At 41.3% G+C, this 14,451-nt stretch overlaps 1 protein-coding gene across 3 annotated transcripts in view; it reads right to left on the reverse strand.

The window, feature by feature from the left end:
* frmd4ba (FERM domain containing 4Ba) overlaps positions 1 to 14,451 on the reverse strand; it is a 50,325-nt gene that overhangs the window by 8,597 nt on the left and 27,277 nt on the right. For all 3 annotated transcript variants that reach the window (XM_080000947.1, XM_080000948.1, XM_080000946.1), the window contains exons 8-11: positions 13,113 to 13,196; positions 9,258 to 9,323; positions 4,942 to 4,999; positions 3,936 to 4,022 (exon numbers count right to left, since the gene is read on the reverse strand). In XM_080000947.1, the coding sequence (XP_079857073.1) occupies positions 3,936 to 4,022; positions 4,942 to 4,999; positions 9,258 to 9,323; positions 13,113 to 13,196 (295 nt within the window). The remainder of the gene's footprint in view (positions 1 to 3,935; positions 4,023 to 4,941; positions 5,000 to 9,257; positions 9,324 to 13,112; positions 13,197 to 14,451) is intronic.

The raw sequence follows: 14,451 nt of genomic DNA on the forward strand, positions 1-14,451 counted from the left end.
GGTAAAGCGCTTGTTGTAGTAGTGACTTCCTTTTCATTCGAACCTGTTGAACAAGTCCTAGTCCTCGCCTATCCAGCGTACGTTTGGATTTACTCTCAGTCCCAAGTCCAGCAAATAAAACACTCACTCTCTCACTACATTGTTTCTTTTTTCTCCACTGTATTTCACATTGAAGGATCCCACACAAACAAAAGGAATTTATTGGGTCAACACGGGCCCTTTCGCCACTCCCACTGAAAACATGTCAGGAATCTTCAACTTGGGTCTGATCATTTATAGCAGGCCATCTCTCCACACCCACATGCATACTGACCAGCAACCTCCCTGCCCTGCCCAAACTGCGTTAGAGGCATGTGAAATGGCTAAAATGCATAATCTGAGTGGTATTTTCAGAAAAAAACTTCAAAAACATGTTTTGGGGACCCCAGAGACCAATATATTATATATTTACTTGTTTAAATGGAGCTTAATAGGTCCCCCTTTAAAGTGACTTGGGTGAGCCCAACTTTTAAGGACCCTGTATACGACAACGCTTGAACTTGGTTGATGCCGAGAGCGATAATAGATCGCCTCTAGTGAGCCAGCATTGTGTTTGAGATGCGGCGCTTGGCACAGTGTGCAGATGCGATGCTTTGGTTGTTGCTGCATTTGTGATCAATTTCAAAGGCACTCAGGGAGCACGGCATTAATGGACAATTGAAACCAGCAGGAACTACGCTTCCCACAAGCCCACGGCTATTGTGTGTGGGCGTCCCACTCCAATTCACACCTGCGGCCACTTAGAGTCATTCACATTGTAATGAGAGATAATGTGTAAATGTCACTTCACTGGGTAATTTATCTGTTGATAGAAGCTAAACATCTGCGGACATTCATCAGACATTCATCAGAGCCAGCGAGGCAGCCGATGAAGACATTCCAAAAATATGTCAGGGATGCAATACACCTAAAAGAAAAGCACTACAGTGCTTAAACTTTCTTGAGGAGGAAATGACAGGAGAAATTAAGCAAGCTCGTAAACTTCACCTGTGTGAAACAACATAGGTTTAGTATTACGCTTCCTTAAGAATTTAGTATCACTCTTCCTTCCTAAACAAGTCCACATAACATATTGGCTTAACTGGTCACAAAACATATCTCGGTTGAATATGGAGAACCTCCCCACCATCCTTGTTTCCACCCTAAACTCCACTTTGGAAGTTTAGGGTGGACGTGCGGCAAAAATGCCTGCGGCTTCAGATGGGCTCATAATGTTCAGATCTAGTCCCAACACACAACCAAAACGACCCCCCACGGGAGTTCAGCAAAGTGGAATCACCATGAGATAAAAATGTCTCCTGACTTTTGCCTCAAGCGCCTGTATGCGCCTGCCCCACCCTTCTCTCTTACCATGATACACACAAACACACAAATGCCGGTTGGCTGCAGCTGTGTGTTCATTTCCACACTGAGCAGAAGTCACTGACTTCACTGATGGTGAGTCACATGACTCACATGCTCGTATTTTGACTTGTTTGCAGGTCAAAACTAAAATGAGCCACATATCTGTTATTTTTACAAAAAACGTACAGCAGAAAAAGCCTGAAGCCTGAAAAAAATCTTGGATGCCTGTTTCTGTTCTTGGCACCATACCTGAAACACAGTTGTTCAGTACAGCTGAGAGGTAGTAGTTAAATGATCACTTTCTGTTCCTGTATGAACTGATTAACTTTATCTATGGATAGAATTCTAGGCGTCACTTTATTTCTTCCCTCTCAGGCCACCACAATACATTGTCCATTCCCATCGCTTTTATGGACTCTGCATATGTAGATAATGAAAATTACAGGGTATTTAGAATACACCTCTTAAACGCCACAGGATAGGCCAAGCTTTTGGAGTTCCGGCACCATTCTTTAAGCAGTGATGAAACTGACATGCATGCAGCGGAAGAAGAGAGGTTTTGATTATGGGAGCTGCTTTCAGTAAATGTCAACTCAGAGAAAGAGGGAGAGAGAGAGAGAGAGAGAGAAAGAGAGATAGTGAGTGTGAAGTCACGCTTCACTGAAGCTTTAACAAAAATACGTATGAAACGGTTCAAAAGTAAGATGCAAAGCGTGAACAACATTCTGAAAAAATGTGAATGTAACAAGAGGAAAACAGCAAAGTGGACAACCTCTGGAAGAAAAAAATAAGAAAAGAATTACATAGGAGAAGAAAAGGGGCACAGAAAAGCTATTTTGGCTATAGTGACAATGGATGAAACAGAAGATGAGCGGGAAAGTTATAAAAAAAAAAAAAAAAAAAAAAAAAAAGGAGACAGAGGTTTTCCCTAATGATGCACCCAATCGATCCTGACACCACTGGAGCACTGCTCAACCCCTGGCTCAAAGCCTGACTATCCCTCCCCACTATGGAGGTGATGGTGTTTTATTGCTTGCTAAGATTGTATAGCCTCCAAGACAGACAGACAGACAGACAGACAGACAGACAGACAGACAGACAGACACAGACACAGACACAGACACAGACACAGACACAGACACAGACACAGACACAGACACAGACACACACACACACACACACACACACACACAGATTTGCATAATGAGTGCAGCACGCAGAGAGGAGCTGTGCTGGCGGAGGAGGGGCCAGGAGCTGAGTACAAAAGACCGCCGGCCAGGACAGGAAGCTCCATCAATACTGGCCAAGATGTCCTCTCTAGGAACCAGTGCAAAACAGCAAGACAGGAACCACAAACAATGGTCAAGAAAAAATGGCTGACGCTAGCCCTTGGAGGGAACTGTTGTGAGGCGTTATATATACTGAAGTGTTATTGAAAGAGGAACAGTGTTGATGTGTTGGCTGACACCACTTCTACCATTTCATCTGCCTTGCCTTATGAGGCATATCAGCCTCTGGAGCTGGAGCACTGCTCCCCAACAGAGTGCCATAATTAAACCTTCTGTGGGGGAGGGTCAGAGCGAGAGGCTCTGTGGCGGGTTTTAATTGTAGTGGGCCTTGCTCATTAATGGCTTGGTATTCAGCGTTACTGCACACCCAGTTTTGTCAACAATGCCACAATGTGGAACAGATAGGAGGCCAGCAATGAGAGAGGCTCAAGACAATATGACTCAGTATTATCTAAAGTAACACATTGGCTTTGGTAGAATCATAGTTATATTGTCAATCGGCAATGGACTCCATCGAGAGCCCGTTGACATTAATGTCAGGCTATTTTTTTTTTACCCCCCCAGCACTGAAACAGTGTACCGTTTAAGTGCAGTTCAGAGACAAAATTGATTGTGGGAGCGGAGCGAGAGAGAGGGGGCGGAGGGGAAGAGCCACTCTCTCTCCCTCTCAAACCTCTCAGCTCAGAGCTGTTTTGAGCCCTTCCACACATAGTTCCCGGTAAATTACCAGGATTATTAATAAACTCTAGTGAGTATCACTATTCACACATGCAGATACATTCTAGAAAATTTCCATCTTGCGCCTTTTCACACATGCCATGATAATGCCAGAATAGATGGGGCAAGGGAGTTGAGCAGAAGTCACCAGTGCTGTGCCTTTCCAGCTTATTTTTTTTAAATTATCACGGCTATTCATTCCACTACTGCTATCAAAGTATTGTATTTGATTGAAACTATAATCTCGATTCTGTCATCTCGAACACCCAATTTTCCAATCTCTTCCCTCTACCCTCCAATTTGTCAATTTTTTTTAAATACCACCACAGTCACAGTCTAGAGGAGTATTAACCAGCTAAGGCCCATGGTGAAGATGAGTGAGTATGTGACTCAGAATTTTTATTTCCTGTGTAAAGACACTTAGAAACAAACAAAAAATTAAAATATACATCATAACTTCATTAACAAAACATTTGTTAAACAAAGGAAAGTTCCTGAACTACAAAGCAGCAGTGATTCAGATTCTGTACGGGGAAAGTGACCTACCTTTCGGGGCTTGAGTTTGTCCTGCAGGTCGTACTGGCTGATGCCTTTGTAGCTGACTCCAAGCCACCACGGTATCCCCTGCTTATCCTGCATAGAAGAAAAACACACACACACACACACACACACACACACACACACACACACACACACACACACACACACACACACACACACACACACACACACACACACACACACACACACACACACACACACACACACACACACACACACACACACATTAGAAGGTAGCTTTATAGTGAAGGGGTTAGGGAGCCTTTTCCAAAGCAATTACCCCATTAGGCTCACAGCAAAAGAAAAACAAAGGAGAGATCAAATACATTTAAGGAGGGTAAAAAAAAAAAGTGAGGCTGAGTCATTTTAACACCGTCTTTTGATCTCTGCAGACACTCAGATTTAATGAGTTCTGGTAAGGGAAAGTGTATGAGTGTATGGATGGCTGAGAAGAGCCAGGCGGTCAAACCTTAACTACTGTAAAGCGGTAAAAAACTGTTCTTAAATATATAAACTAAATATTAATAAACTATTTTTTACATTCCCGTGTTAAAAAAACATCAAAGAAGACCTAAGCATTCCTATATTTAAGCATTTTAATGCTTAGTATGGAATTGGCTATTGAAAATAGATTTTTATCAAGAACTTAATCATTCTGCCAAAGTTTGAAACCAAATAAGTTGATCTATTCAATGTCAGTGAGCCAAAAATAAAAGATCTGAACTTCAAGAAGAGGAAAGGAAATTTTCTTAAAGTAGAAGATGACCATGAACTCAGTATTTCCACTATAAGAAAATAAAAATAGCATTAAATTGAATAATTTAGTCGAAGTCAGGACATGGGAAACTTTCAAATGGCAACAGTTCATTAGTGGACATTAAATTGGTGGAGGTTGGCGAGTTAGTTGAGAGGCGGAGAGGTAAAAGACGGCATGTTGAAAGAAGAGTGTTACGAGGTCAAGCTACTGTATGACCCAGGGTTCTGCCCCTACCTTCACAGGATAATAATGGACTCCATATGTTGGCAGGGATTCCACGAGGGCCAGATACCTTTCGAGAGAAGGAAAGTGGTTAGCAGGGGGATCGCAACAGCTACACACTATAGAGTGTACTCTAAACTCTATCCAGTATCCACTGTCAGTCGCACAGTGGATACTGGATAGAGTAGGATTTAAGCTTCAGAAGCTACAGTGGTTTACAGTGGCCTACCGATCTATTTGTTTCAGGGCCATGACAGAGGGAAGGAGGGTACATTGTCCAACTCAATGGCACAAATCATGTGTGCGTAAATGACACAGGATTGCTTTGAGTTAGAGAAAAACACAGACCCCCGCCCCACTCTTGGTTGTCTGACTGCATACCTTTTAAGTGCCTGTCCTAATTAATAACTCTTTCTGGAATGGCATAAGCCATACACAGACTGACTAAAAATCAACAATAACCAACAAAAGCATTTAGGAGTGGCTTAAAGAATTACTGGAAAACAATTTTCTCTTTTTAAGAGAAGAGAATAAGAAACAATTGATTGGTTGAAAGCTAGCCTGCTGCTACTTCATTCTTCAACAGTGCGTTTCCAAAGTTAAAAATCCAATTCTTATTCTGGGATCCCATTCTCCATTGAGGATTTTGATTATTAGCCATTATGTTGTAACCATCCAAGGTAGACTTACGACAAGCTATAAGATTGTGAAACCATAGTATACTGTATGCTCTTGTAGAAGCCACAGCGTATGATATCAACCTTGTTTTAATAAAAACATGTTTTATTCTCTGATCGATTCTCTGATCGGTGGAGCTCGCTGTTATCATGGAAATGTTTACCGCAAACATCACTGTTGGCTAGTGAGTTACTGCTCCCACCGAACTGATACACCACACACACACACACACACACACACACACACACACACACACACACACACACACACACACACACACACACACACACACACACACACACACACACACACACACACACACAGACACACACTACAATAAATTGCTCTAACACTATTATTAACAATATAAACACTATAATAATGACAAAGGTTAAATTCAAGTTGAAGCTAAACTATCATTAGGTCGGAAGTTGGAAAGGTATCATTCGCAATGCAGGGCCCAAACTAACTTTCAAAAGTGGTCCCCAGGCTGGCAACCAGGCATCAGCTTTTGGTTGCCGAAACTGAAAATATGGTTTTCATTTTTAGTCACCTTATATTTTTAGTAATCAAGATACTTTGCAAAATATAGGTCAGCTTAATAATGAAAATGTGACGTAAAAGAATGTTTAAAAGCTTTATTACAGTAACCAAACAAAATTCTTTGTAGTTTGTGTTTATCTGATACTTTAAAGAATTTGAATCTTCAGAGGGGAAGAAACACAAGTCAAGGCAGACAAGAGCTGTGATAACACTGTGTTTAACCCTCTAGTCAAACTTGGCTTGATCACACTCAGCCTTGGCGTAAGAGAGACCCAGGCTGAGTATATGCTCATGAACAGTATATGTTCACCACACAGACAATATCTCAACAATCCTTTTTGTCCCCTCATTGTTAACAATGGTAAATTTGAATTTGCATCTTTCCATTTGAAAGAAGCTCTCAACCAGATGAGGTCTGAGACATGCTCATTATAAATGCTGTCTGTCCACAAAGATAAGAACTCGTTATTGTATTGTAAAGGCAATATGTTGACACATATGACCAAATTGACAAAGACTAAAAACTTAAGACATTTCTTGTATATTTAAATTTTATCATGGTTTGGTTTGCAAGTACACAATATTGTTTCAGTTAGTTTATTTATTTTTTTTCCTGCCTAGTTTTACATTTTTTTTTTTTAAACAAACAAACAAATAAATAAATAAATAAATAAATCACACCTCATTTTAGTTTTAAGGTGAATTTAAGTTAACTGTACAGGGATGCAAACACATGTATGGTGAAAAAAGAGAGAGCTACCCAAAGTCGCCATTAGGGCTGAAATATTTGGAAAAATAATCAAATTGTAATTTTTTAGACCAATATTGCCATTTAGTATGCAATTTTTTTCAAGTTCCTTATCTTCGCTATTATTCACTAAACGGAAGCAATAAATAATTTTATAGTATGACCAACACAAAAAAGCGATACAGTCAACATAAACTGCTCTTTCCAGTAGGCAAGGCCTACGTCTTCTGATGAAATTAGATTATTTGATGCTGAATTAAGATGAATAACACATCTTTAATTAACTATTGAATTGTAAAAAGAAAAACCTTCAATAATAGCATAATATTGACTCATTGATTTAACTTCAAGCCTTGAAATTGTTCGAATCTGAAAATTAACATTTGAAAATATGTGTAGTGTATCAGCAGAAATGTTTACGTCCACATAAACGGAGCGCCGCTTCATTTGCCCAGGGACAGCTATATGGTCATGAAAAAAACAAAGGTAAAAAAACAAAACAAGACAGACAGATTTTTATGCAAGAGGCCTCTACAGGTGTTCCGAGCAATCGCGAGAACCCAATTGCTGGTGCGCAATCGACAGGTGCGCAAAATGTGTCCGATCACTTCCTCTCTGCGCCTCCCCCTTCCCCTAGGATGGCCCACAAGGCAGCCGCCTATCTCGCCAAAGAGCCGGCCCTGGACAGCCCTATTGCTTAGATTGTATAACATTAAGTACACTTATTTATTTTTTATTTTTGAGTCACAGGCTTTGCGATTTGAAAATTGCATTTTGTCAAATTGCGATGTCAATTTAAATTTGATTAATCGTTCAGCCCTAATTGCCATACACCGCCAGTGTTTACCACAGGTCTGAAATATACTTGCAGTGGCAGCCGAATTTTTTCTTAGTTCCCATGAACGCATCAATTCCAACACGCAGCAATGGTTCCTGCTTTGGAGCACTTTTCAAACAGAGACTAGAGCAATGTCCGCGTCTTAGTTCTAATATCGGAGCACGAGTCCACTAGTAACTTAATCGCAGATGGCCTCGCTCTCTTGGACAATTAAAAATAAAAAATAAAAAAATTGGTTGCCGCAAGTTAAGTGTGGTGCTGAACTTAAAAAGAGGAAGTAATAATCAAATCTTCGTATTGAACAGTCAAATCCCATTCGAATGACAAAATCCTAAGTTGGGTACAGCCCTACTATATTACATACTAAGATAGGAGTTTCATCTCTGACGTGTTACTGTAAATTAGCCTATAATAAGTTAATAGAGCAAACATTACCTCCTGCATGCGTGATCCCTCCTGTAGCTTGTCAGTCGCATCAAATCAGATTGGCCTCCCAAGAATTCACAAATTTACTTTTTGTTTTTCGTTCAGGTTTCTCTGGTTCTTTGTTAGTTTAATCAATTTGCACATTTGTTTGTGATGTTGACGGGTAAGTAAAACTTAACCCCACAGTCAAACAACTTAATTTGCTTTGCCATTCTCTCTAAAACAGGTACCTGTGCACACCGGTACGCACATGAGTAAAAGCACCAATGCATGTGCAGCGTTCTGGTTCAGGCTGTAAGAGCAATATTTAAATATCACTAATGCAACAGATTTATTCATTTTGTGGTGGATGTTTTGCTGTTTGCTTCCCTCTTTTTTATGTTGCCAAAGGGGGAAACCAGAGGCCACAAAATGGTTGCCAATTGACTCAATCTTGTTGCTGAGGGCAACCTTTACTGTCGAGCCCTGTTATGGGATAAGTAATTCCTTCACTCTTAAAATAATTATGGACAGGCTTGTACCCTTGCATTTTTTTCCCGTTTTCCACATTCTTTTTTGCTCCAAATCAAATGTTGTACGGTCACGATTCAATGCGTAGTTGGTTGGTTTGGCTCAATAGAAAGGCCCTGTAATAATAATTCCGTGTTTGAAAAAGCGCAACATAGCGATCTAGGCTTAGCAAACTGTAGCTATATACCATTTCCTCTGAAAAAACTGCTCCGACACTGAGTTGATAAGTCACAATACTAGGCAAAAGGTGTTGTTGGGGGACTTGTACAGTAATACCAACACATCCTATCCAGAGTGTCTGGAAGGCAATGTTATTTGGAGGGATTTCTAAAGTAACTAAGAGAGGCGGGACTTGCCATAATTTGGCAAATGGTCAATTGGTAGCCTAGTATTTATTGATACATTCATAACTCTTACGATAGAAGTGAGTGGAGAATGGATAATCTTTGTTTGCCACACAACAACTTAAGATATAAGTAAAAGTGTGTGGCAGTGGGTTATGTGGACTAACATTAAGGTACAAAACATAGTCAAATGTTCTAAGAACCCCCCCCACCCCAATGAAGCGATTTGATTTTAACTTACTGCACGATGGCTTGTCCTCTGCTCAGCCCCGTCAGCTTCTTGTAATGGTCGATCACTCTGTCCTCGCTGTGAGGGAGAAATCAAACATTTGAATGACTAATCCATCAGGTGCTGCATACCCCAACAATGAGAAGCTCTGTGGGACGGCTGTTCCTCCCGAACCCCATTCTGTCTGCTCATGCAGAAAATTCAGTCTGGCCTCCTGGCCCGCCGATAGCACTCATTTCTCTCCCCTTCTGTAACCGTCCCATTTGAACAGGGTCACTGGGACTGCAGACTCACTGCTGCCTGGGTGGCGGACAGACTGGGTCAGACACAGCGACTGACAGACACAAACAATAAATCTACTGTTAGAAACAGGCTATTGATTTGAATTATGGTGTAGTTTATTTGGTGCTACGATGACAATGATTACTGTTGGGTACCGAACTCGGTACTTGTAAGGGTACCAACTGAATTACATCGGGACTACCGAATACAGTTTCACGTAAAATCAATTGTCACCAAATTTCAGTACCTGAGAGCGCATCTGGGTGAGAGAGTAGAGAGAAGGAGAAGAAAGCAAGACTACGTGAGCGAGACTACGACAAGGACAAGATTACATCACCCCTACAGCTTGCTCAACACAGTCAGGGCAATGGTGAGCCGAAAGCGGTCCCAGGTTTGCAGACCTGCCAACCTTGGTAAAATATTTTAAGTACCAGAAGTAGGTAACAGGGAGTCTTCGTGGTGTTTGAGTTACTGCAGTTAAATTACTCCATCAGTAATTCACACTGTAGCCGTCTCGTAACAAGGCTAATCACATCATATGTGAGCTACTATGGCTAACTATATATACTGCGTTCCAAATTATTATGCAAATTATATTTTTCTCTGATTTTCCCAAGTAGTTGATGCAAATGACAGTCAGTATAATTTTCACGTCATCAACCGTTAGGGTATAATTCAAATGTTATTGAACAAACCTCCCAATGATAACAGTATGTTTTTCAAAAATAAAAAACTCAAAATGCACTGTTCCAAATTATTACGCACAACAGAGTTTCAAAGCATTTTATAGGTTGTAAAGAACTGAAAATGGCCATTTGTTGAATGTGCAGCATTAGGAGGTGATATTTACTGAAATCAAAAGCTATTTCAATCAAAAACATCTTAACAGGCCAAGTTACATGTCAGAAATCTGACCTGCAGATTCCAATTTCTGATCTGCTATACGTCGATGACAAATAGATCCCGTGTTCTGATCACGCAATTGGAAAGCTGCACAGACGGACTACCGCTGCATTCTGTTATATTTATATGGTACTTTGCCAATAAATGGCTGACTCTTCCACTTTCCTTCACTGGAAGTCCTCCTTCGCTCACTTTGCGGTTAAACAAGTGAATCAAATCAAACAACTTGTTTTACTGAGTGACTCGTCAAGAACCGAGGCTCAAAGAAGAGTCAAACTTTTCATCATGATCAGAGCTCCGCTGTGACAGTGATAGATATGGAGTCTGCACAATGTTAGAATATTGTCAGGCGATAAATAAATAATTGATCTAATCTTCCAGGGCATTAAGCTGATTGGTAGATAAGCGAGGACCCGTGTGTTGTGTGGGGGATGGTGTGGTGAACAGCCATACCTGACCTAGGTGTGGCTGGATCTGACCTAGGTGTGGTTGGATCTAGGTGATTGGGATCAGGGTGGCTCCATACCGGTTACTCGTTGGTTGGGCTAACGAGCAACAGGTTAAAACCCCCATTCCCACACACACTCAGGATAGGAGCCCGTGTCATGACATGTTCTATCCCCTGGGCTAATACCAGCTAGCCCACTCTCTACAATAAACTTGTGTTTACAACCCCGCGTCTTCTGTGTCTGTGCAGCAGGTCGCTAAAAATGCCACTTGGGTAGCGTGTGGTGGCGAAACTGCCACACTGTGTTATTTCACGGTACGTGGACGTGGTGGTTGCGAACGCTAGTGTAGTGAATACTGACAGACTGCGGGAACTAGTTTGAGACTGGGAACGGTGATGCGCGATGAGATGCTTGACGCCAAGCACACAGTATGCGCGCAGCAGTATTGTACACAGCATACAATACAGACTGGTTGGAGAGCTGGTCGTAAGACCGAACAGTTGTTAAACAGGTAGGTCCTTAAGTGAGGAGTACCTGCACCTCCAAACAGCTGACATTTTCTTTCTTTCGCACTCTTTTTGAGCGTCAACAACGTTACACTACGTTGCATCGGGTTTGAGTATTGGAGCATTCAAGTACAGTACAAAAGCACAGTATTGGACTGTCAATTTGACCGGCACAGAATCTGAAAATATATGACACTGATCGGCTGCTTGAAAGACGAGCAATTCTGGTCACCGGCTAATCGATCGGTGCATCTCACATTTTATATGTTAACATTATGGTCACATTTTTTTGTGCTTTATTATAACTCTCCCACTTCCCATTTTAGCTCAGCAATGCAGCGTTATGCGTCAGTGGATAATTAAGTACTGCTCAGTGCACTGCATATCAGCAGATGTTGAGTGAGAGGAGCGGGAGGGCTTACAGAACCACAGCTCATAGCATCTGGTCCACTCCGACGGGTGTAGTTTAAATACCCAATAAATGTACACTATTGGTTTGTATTGATTGATTGCGTCATTAAATTAAAATGATATATATGACGCAATTAATCGATACAAAACGATAGCATACATTTTTTGGGTATTTACTTTTTTTTTTTTTTTTAAGTTTCAGCCTTATTTTGTACCTCAGTATTTTGACTAACGATTGCATAATTGGTACACAAAATCCGTGCATGTTGGCAGGTCTGAGTTTAGTTACACTTTTCAAAACTTGACGCAGACAACGCTCTCTGCAATATTTGTGATGCCAAATGCAAAGCTGGCCATGGCAACACATCTAACCTGAGAAAGACCTGGAAAAACACCAAATATTTCAAAAAAAGTGTACCGTATTTGATAGCCTGAAAGCCAAGGCCTCCGTGGCAGCTTTTGATACCGTTAACATGCCTGCAGCCAGTGCCGAAGCAGACGAAACATGAAGGGAGGCATCGAGATGCAACTTCAGGTAACTTTTGTCCAGGTAATTAATTAGCTAGTTGGATAAGTTGTTGTTGCAGGTAACTTGGCTTTTTTAAAATCGTCTTGGCTGATGTTAGCTTAGCATTAGCATTTAACTTTAGCTTAGCATTTTTAATATTGTTCATAACACTTGTAAAAATACAAATCGTAAAATGTTCTAAATAAACTGCAATGTTGAAATTCAGAAGTTTAGACTTATTTTTTTACAACAGAATTACATTGTTGTTATTACAGAGAGTAAAGTAACGAAAAAGGTACCGTTGGGTACCGGTACCAAATTCCGGGTATCAGTACCAGTATTGGTTCAAATGTGAACTGTACCCAACCCTTCGAGACATGTTGACGACAAATGGAGTGGATTGAAGAGACAGGGTCAATGTACTTTAGGCAGAGGGTGGCTGGCAACGCCTCTATCAGCACTTTCCTTGTGCTGTCTCTAACAGGCAAATGAAATTAACAAAGCCCGGGTGTTAATTAGTCTTCCCGTCTGAGACAAAACACTCAGGCAGCCACACCACGCCATCTCCTAGCCCTCCTTAGGAGAAATAATTGCCTTGTGCAACCAGGTGTTACTGACCGCAGAGGCCACTTAACGGGCGGTTTGTCGGGCAGTCAGTCATGCTGCTATTGGCTGAACTGTGGGGGTATCTATGGGGACTGTGTAATCCTCAAGGATTAGCAAAACCCCAAACCACACCCCACCCACCACCTTACCAGCGTATGTTGTGGTTTCCAAAGTCCCTCCATTTGTTATTTCTGTATCTTACCAGTAAGACAGAGATGGATGCTCCCTCAGCACTCTAGTGGGCAGAAGTGGGAGCTGCTTCAGGTCTGATCTGGCCGTCTCAGCACTGGTGAGGAAACATAAAAACACCATTGGTAAAGTCATTTACATTAGTTAACTTTCTAAAAAGCAGTTATGACTGTGGTGCATTCATTGAAAGAGGACCTACTATGCTCCTTTTCCACACAAGTAAATATAGGTCTCTGAGGTCCCAAAAACATGTCTTTGAGGTTGTTGCTGAAAAAACAGAGATTATGCATGCTAGCCATTCTAAACATGCCTCTAAATCCATCATGTTCTTGACGCTCTAGGAGGGGCCACCCTCCCGAGGGCCTGAGTTCTAGGAGCCAATTGGGTTTCAGCTTTACTCCAGGTTCTGTTGAATTAAGTCTGTAAACCTTCACTGATTTCACCTTATCAGTCCACCAAAATCTGTTTCTGAACAAATTTGCGGCGAGAAATAAGCAATCCAGTTGCTGAATCGTCACTCATTAAATCTGCAAGGCCTAATTTAAAAGTTTGTTTCGACTTTCACGCAGCATTCAGAGTAGCGTGGAGCTTGGGGCACTGCGGGATATGGTGGGCCTTGGGGCTTTTTTGTTTCATTCAATAACAGAAACATCGGAAAATAAAATAAAAGAAATACATCTTTGGTTTTGTTTGGAGAAACGCGGAGCAGATCACGTGTTGCAGCCTACAGTATAGTCAACCTACTGTGGACACACACACATACACGGAAAGAAACACACAGCAAATACTTACTTATACTACAAACTTATTTCCCTCGTCTGCAGTTTTGTCATAGACAGTTGGTATTAATTCCTCTTTCTTTTAAAAAGGTTACTCAGATGGGGCGGTTGTAATTCTACTCAAGTGACGTATATTACTGCAATGACGTATATTAGGGCAGCAAAGCTGAACAGCTCGTTTCAGAGATGTTTTCTAAAACAGACAACTCACAAATAACTGACTCAGTTGTCTTATTTCACAGTTTGTGTGTTAGTAGGCCCATCAGAGATCCAAATGTTGGTGCACAAGCACTGAAAAAGTGAGTTTTGCATAATAGGTTCCCTTTAAGTTTTCGGAAAAATGTTATGCCTTACCTCAACAGTGTGCAAAATCGTAACGTTACATGTTTCAGGTGAAACTCAGTTAAAATGCTATGGCATTTTGGAGAGCTCTGCCTCTCTGTGCCCTGGCTTTCACAGTGTGTTTTGAATTTCTTAGTCCCAACGCAAGACAGCAATAACTCACATTAAGAAACCAAAGGAAAGGGAGCAGCGTAAGGATTTTCCCCCCTTTCCAGCTCTCTTATCTATGAG

The sequence above is a fragment of the Zeus faber genome, assembly GCF_960531495.2.
Source record: "Zeus faber genome assembly, chromosome: 5".
Classification (NCBI taxonomy): Eukaryota; Metazoa; Chordata; class Actinopteri; order Zeiformes; family Zeidae; genus Zeus; species Zeus faber.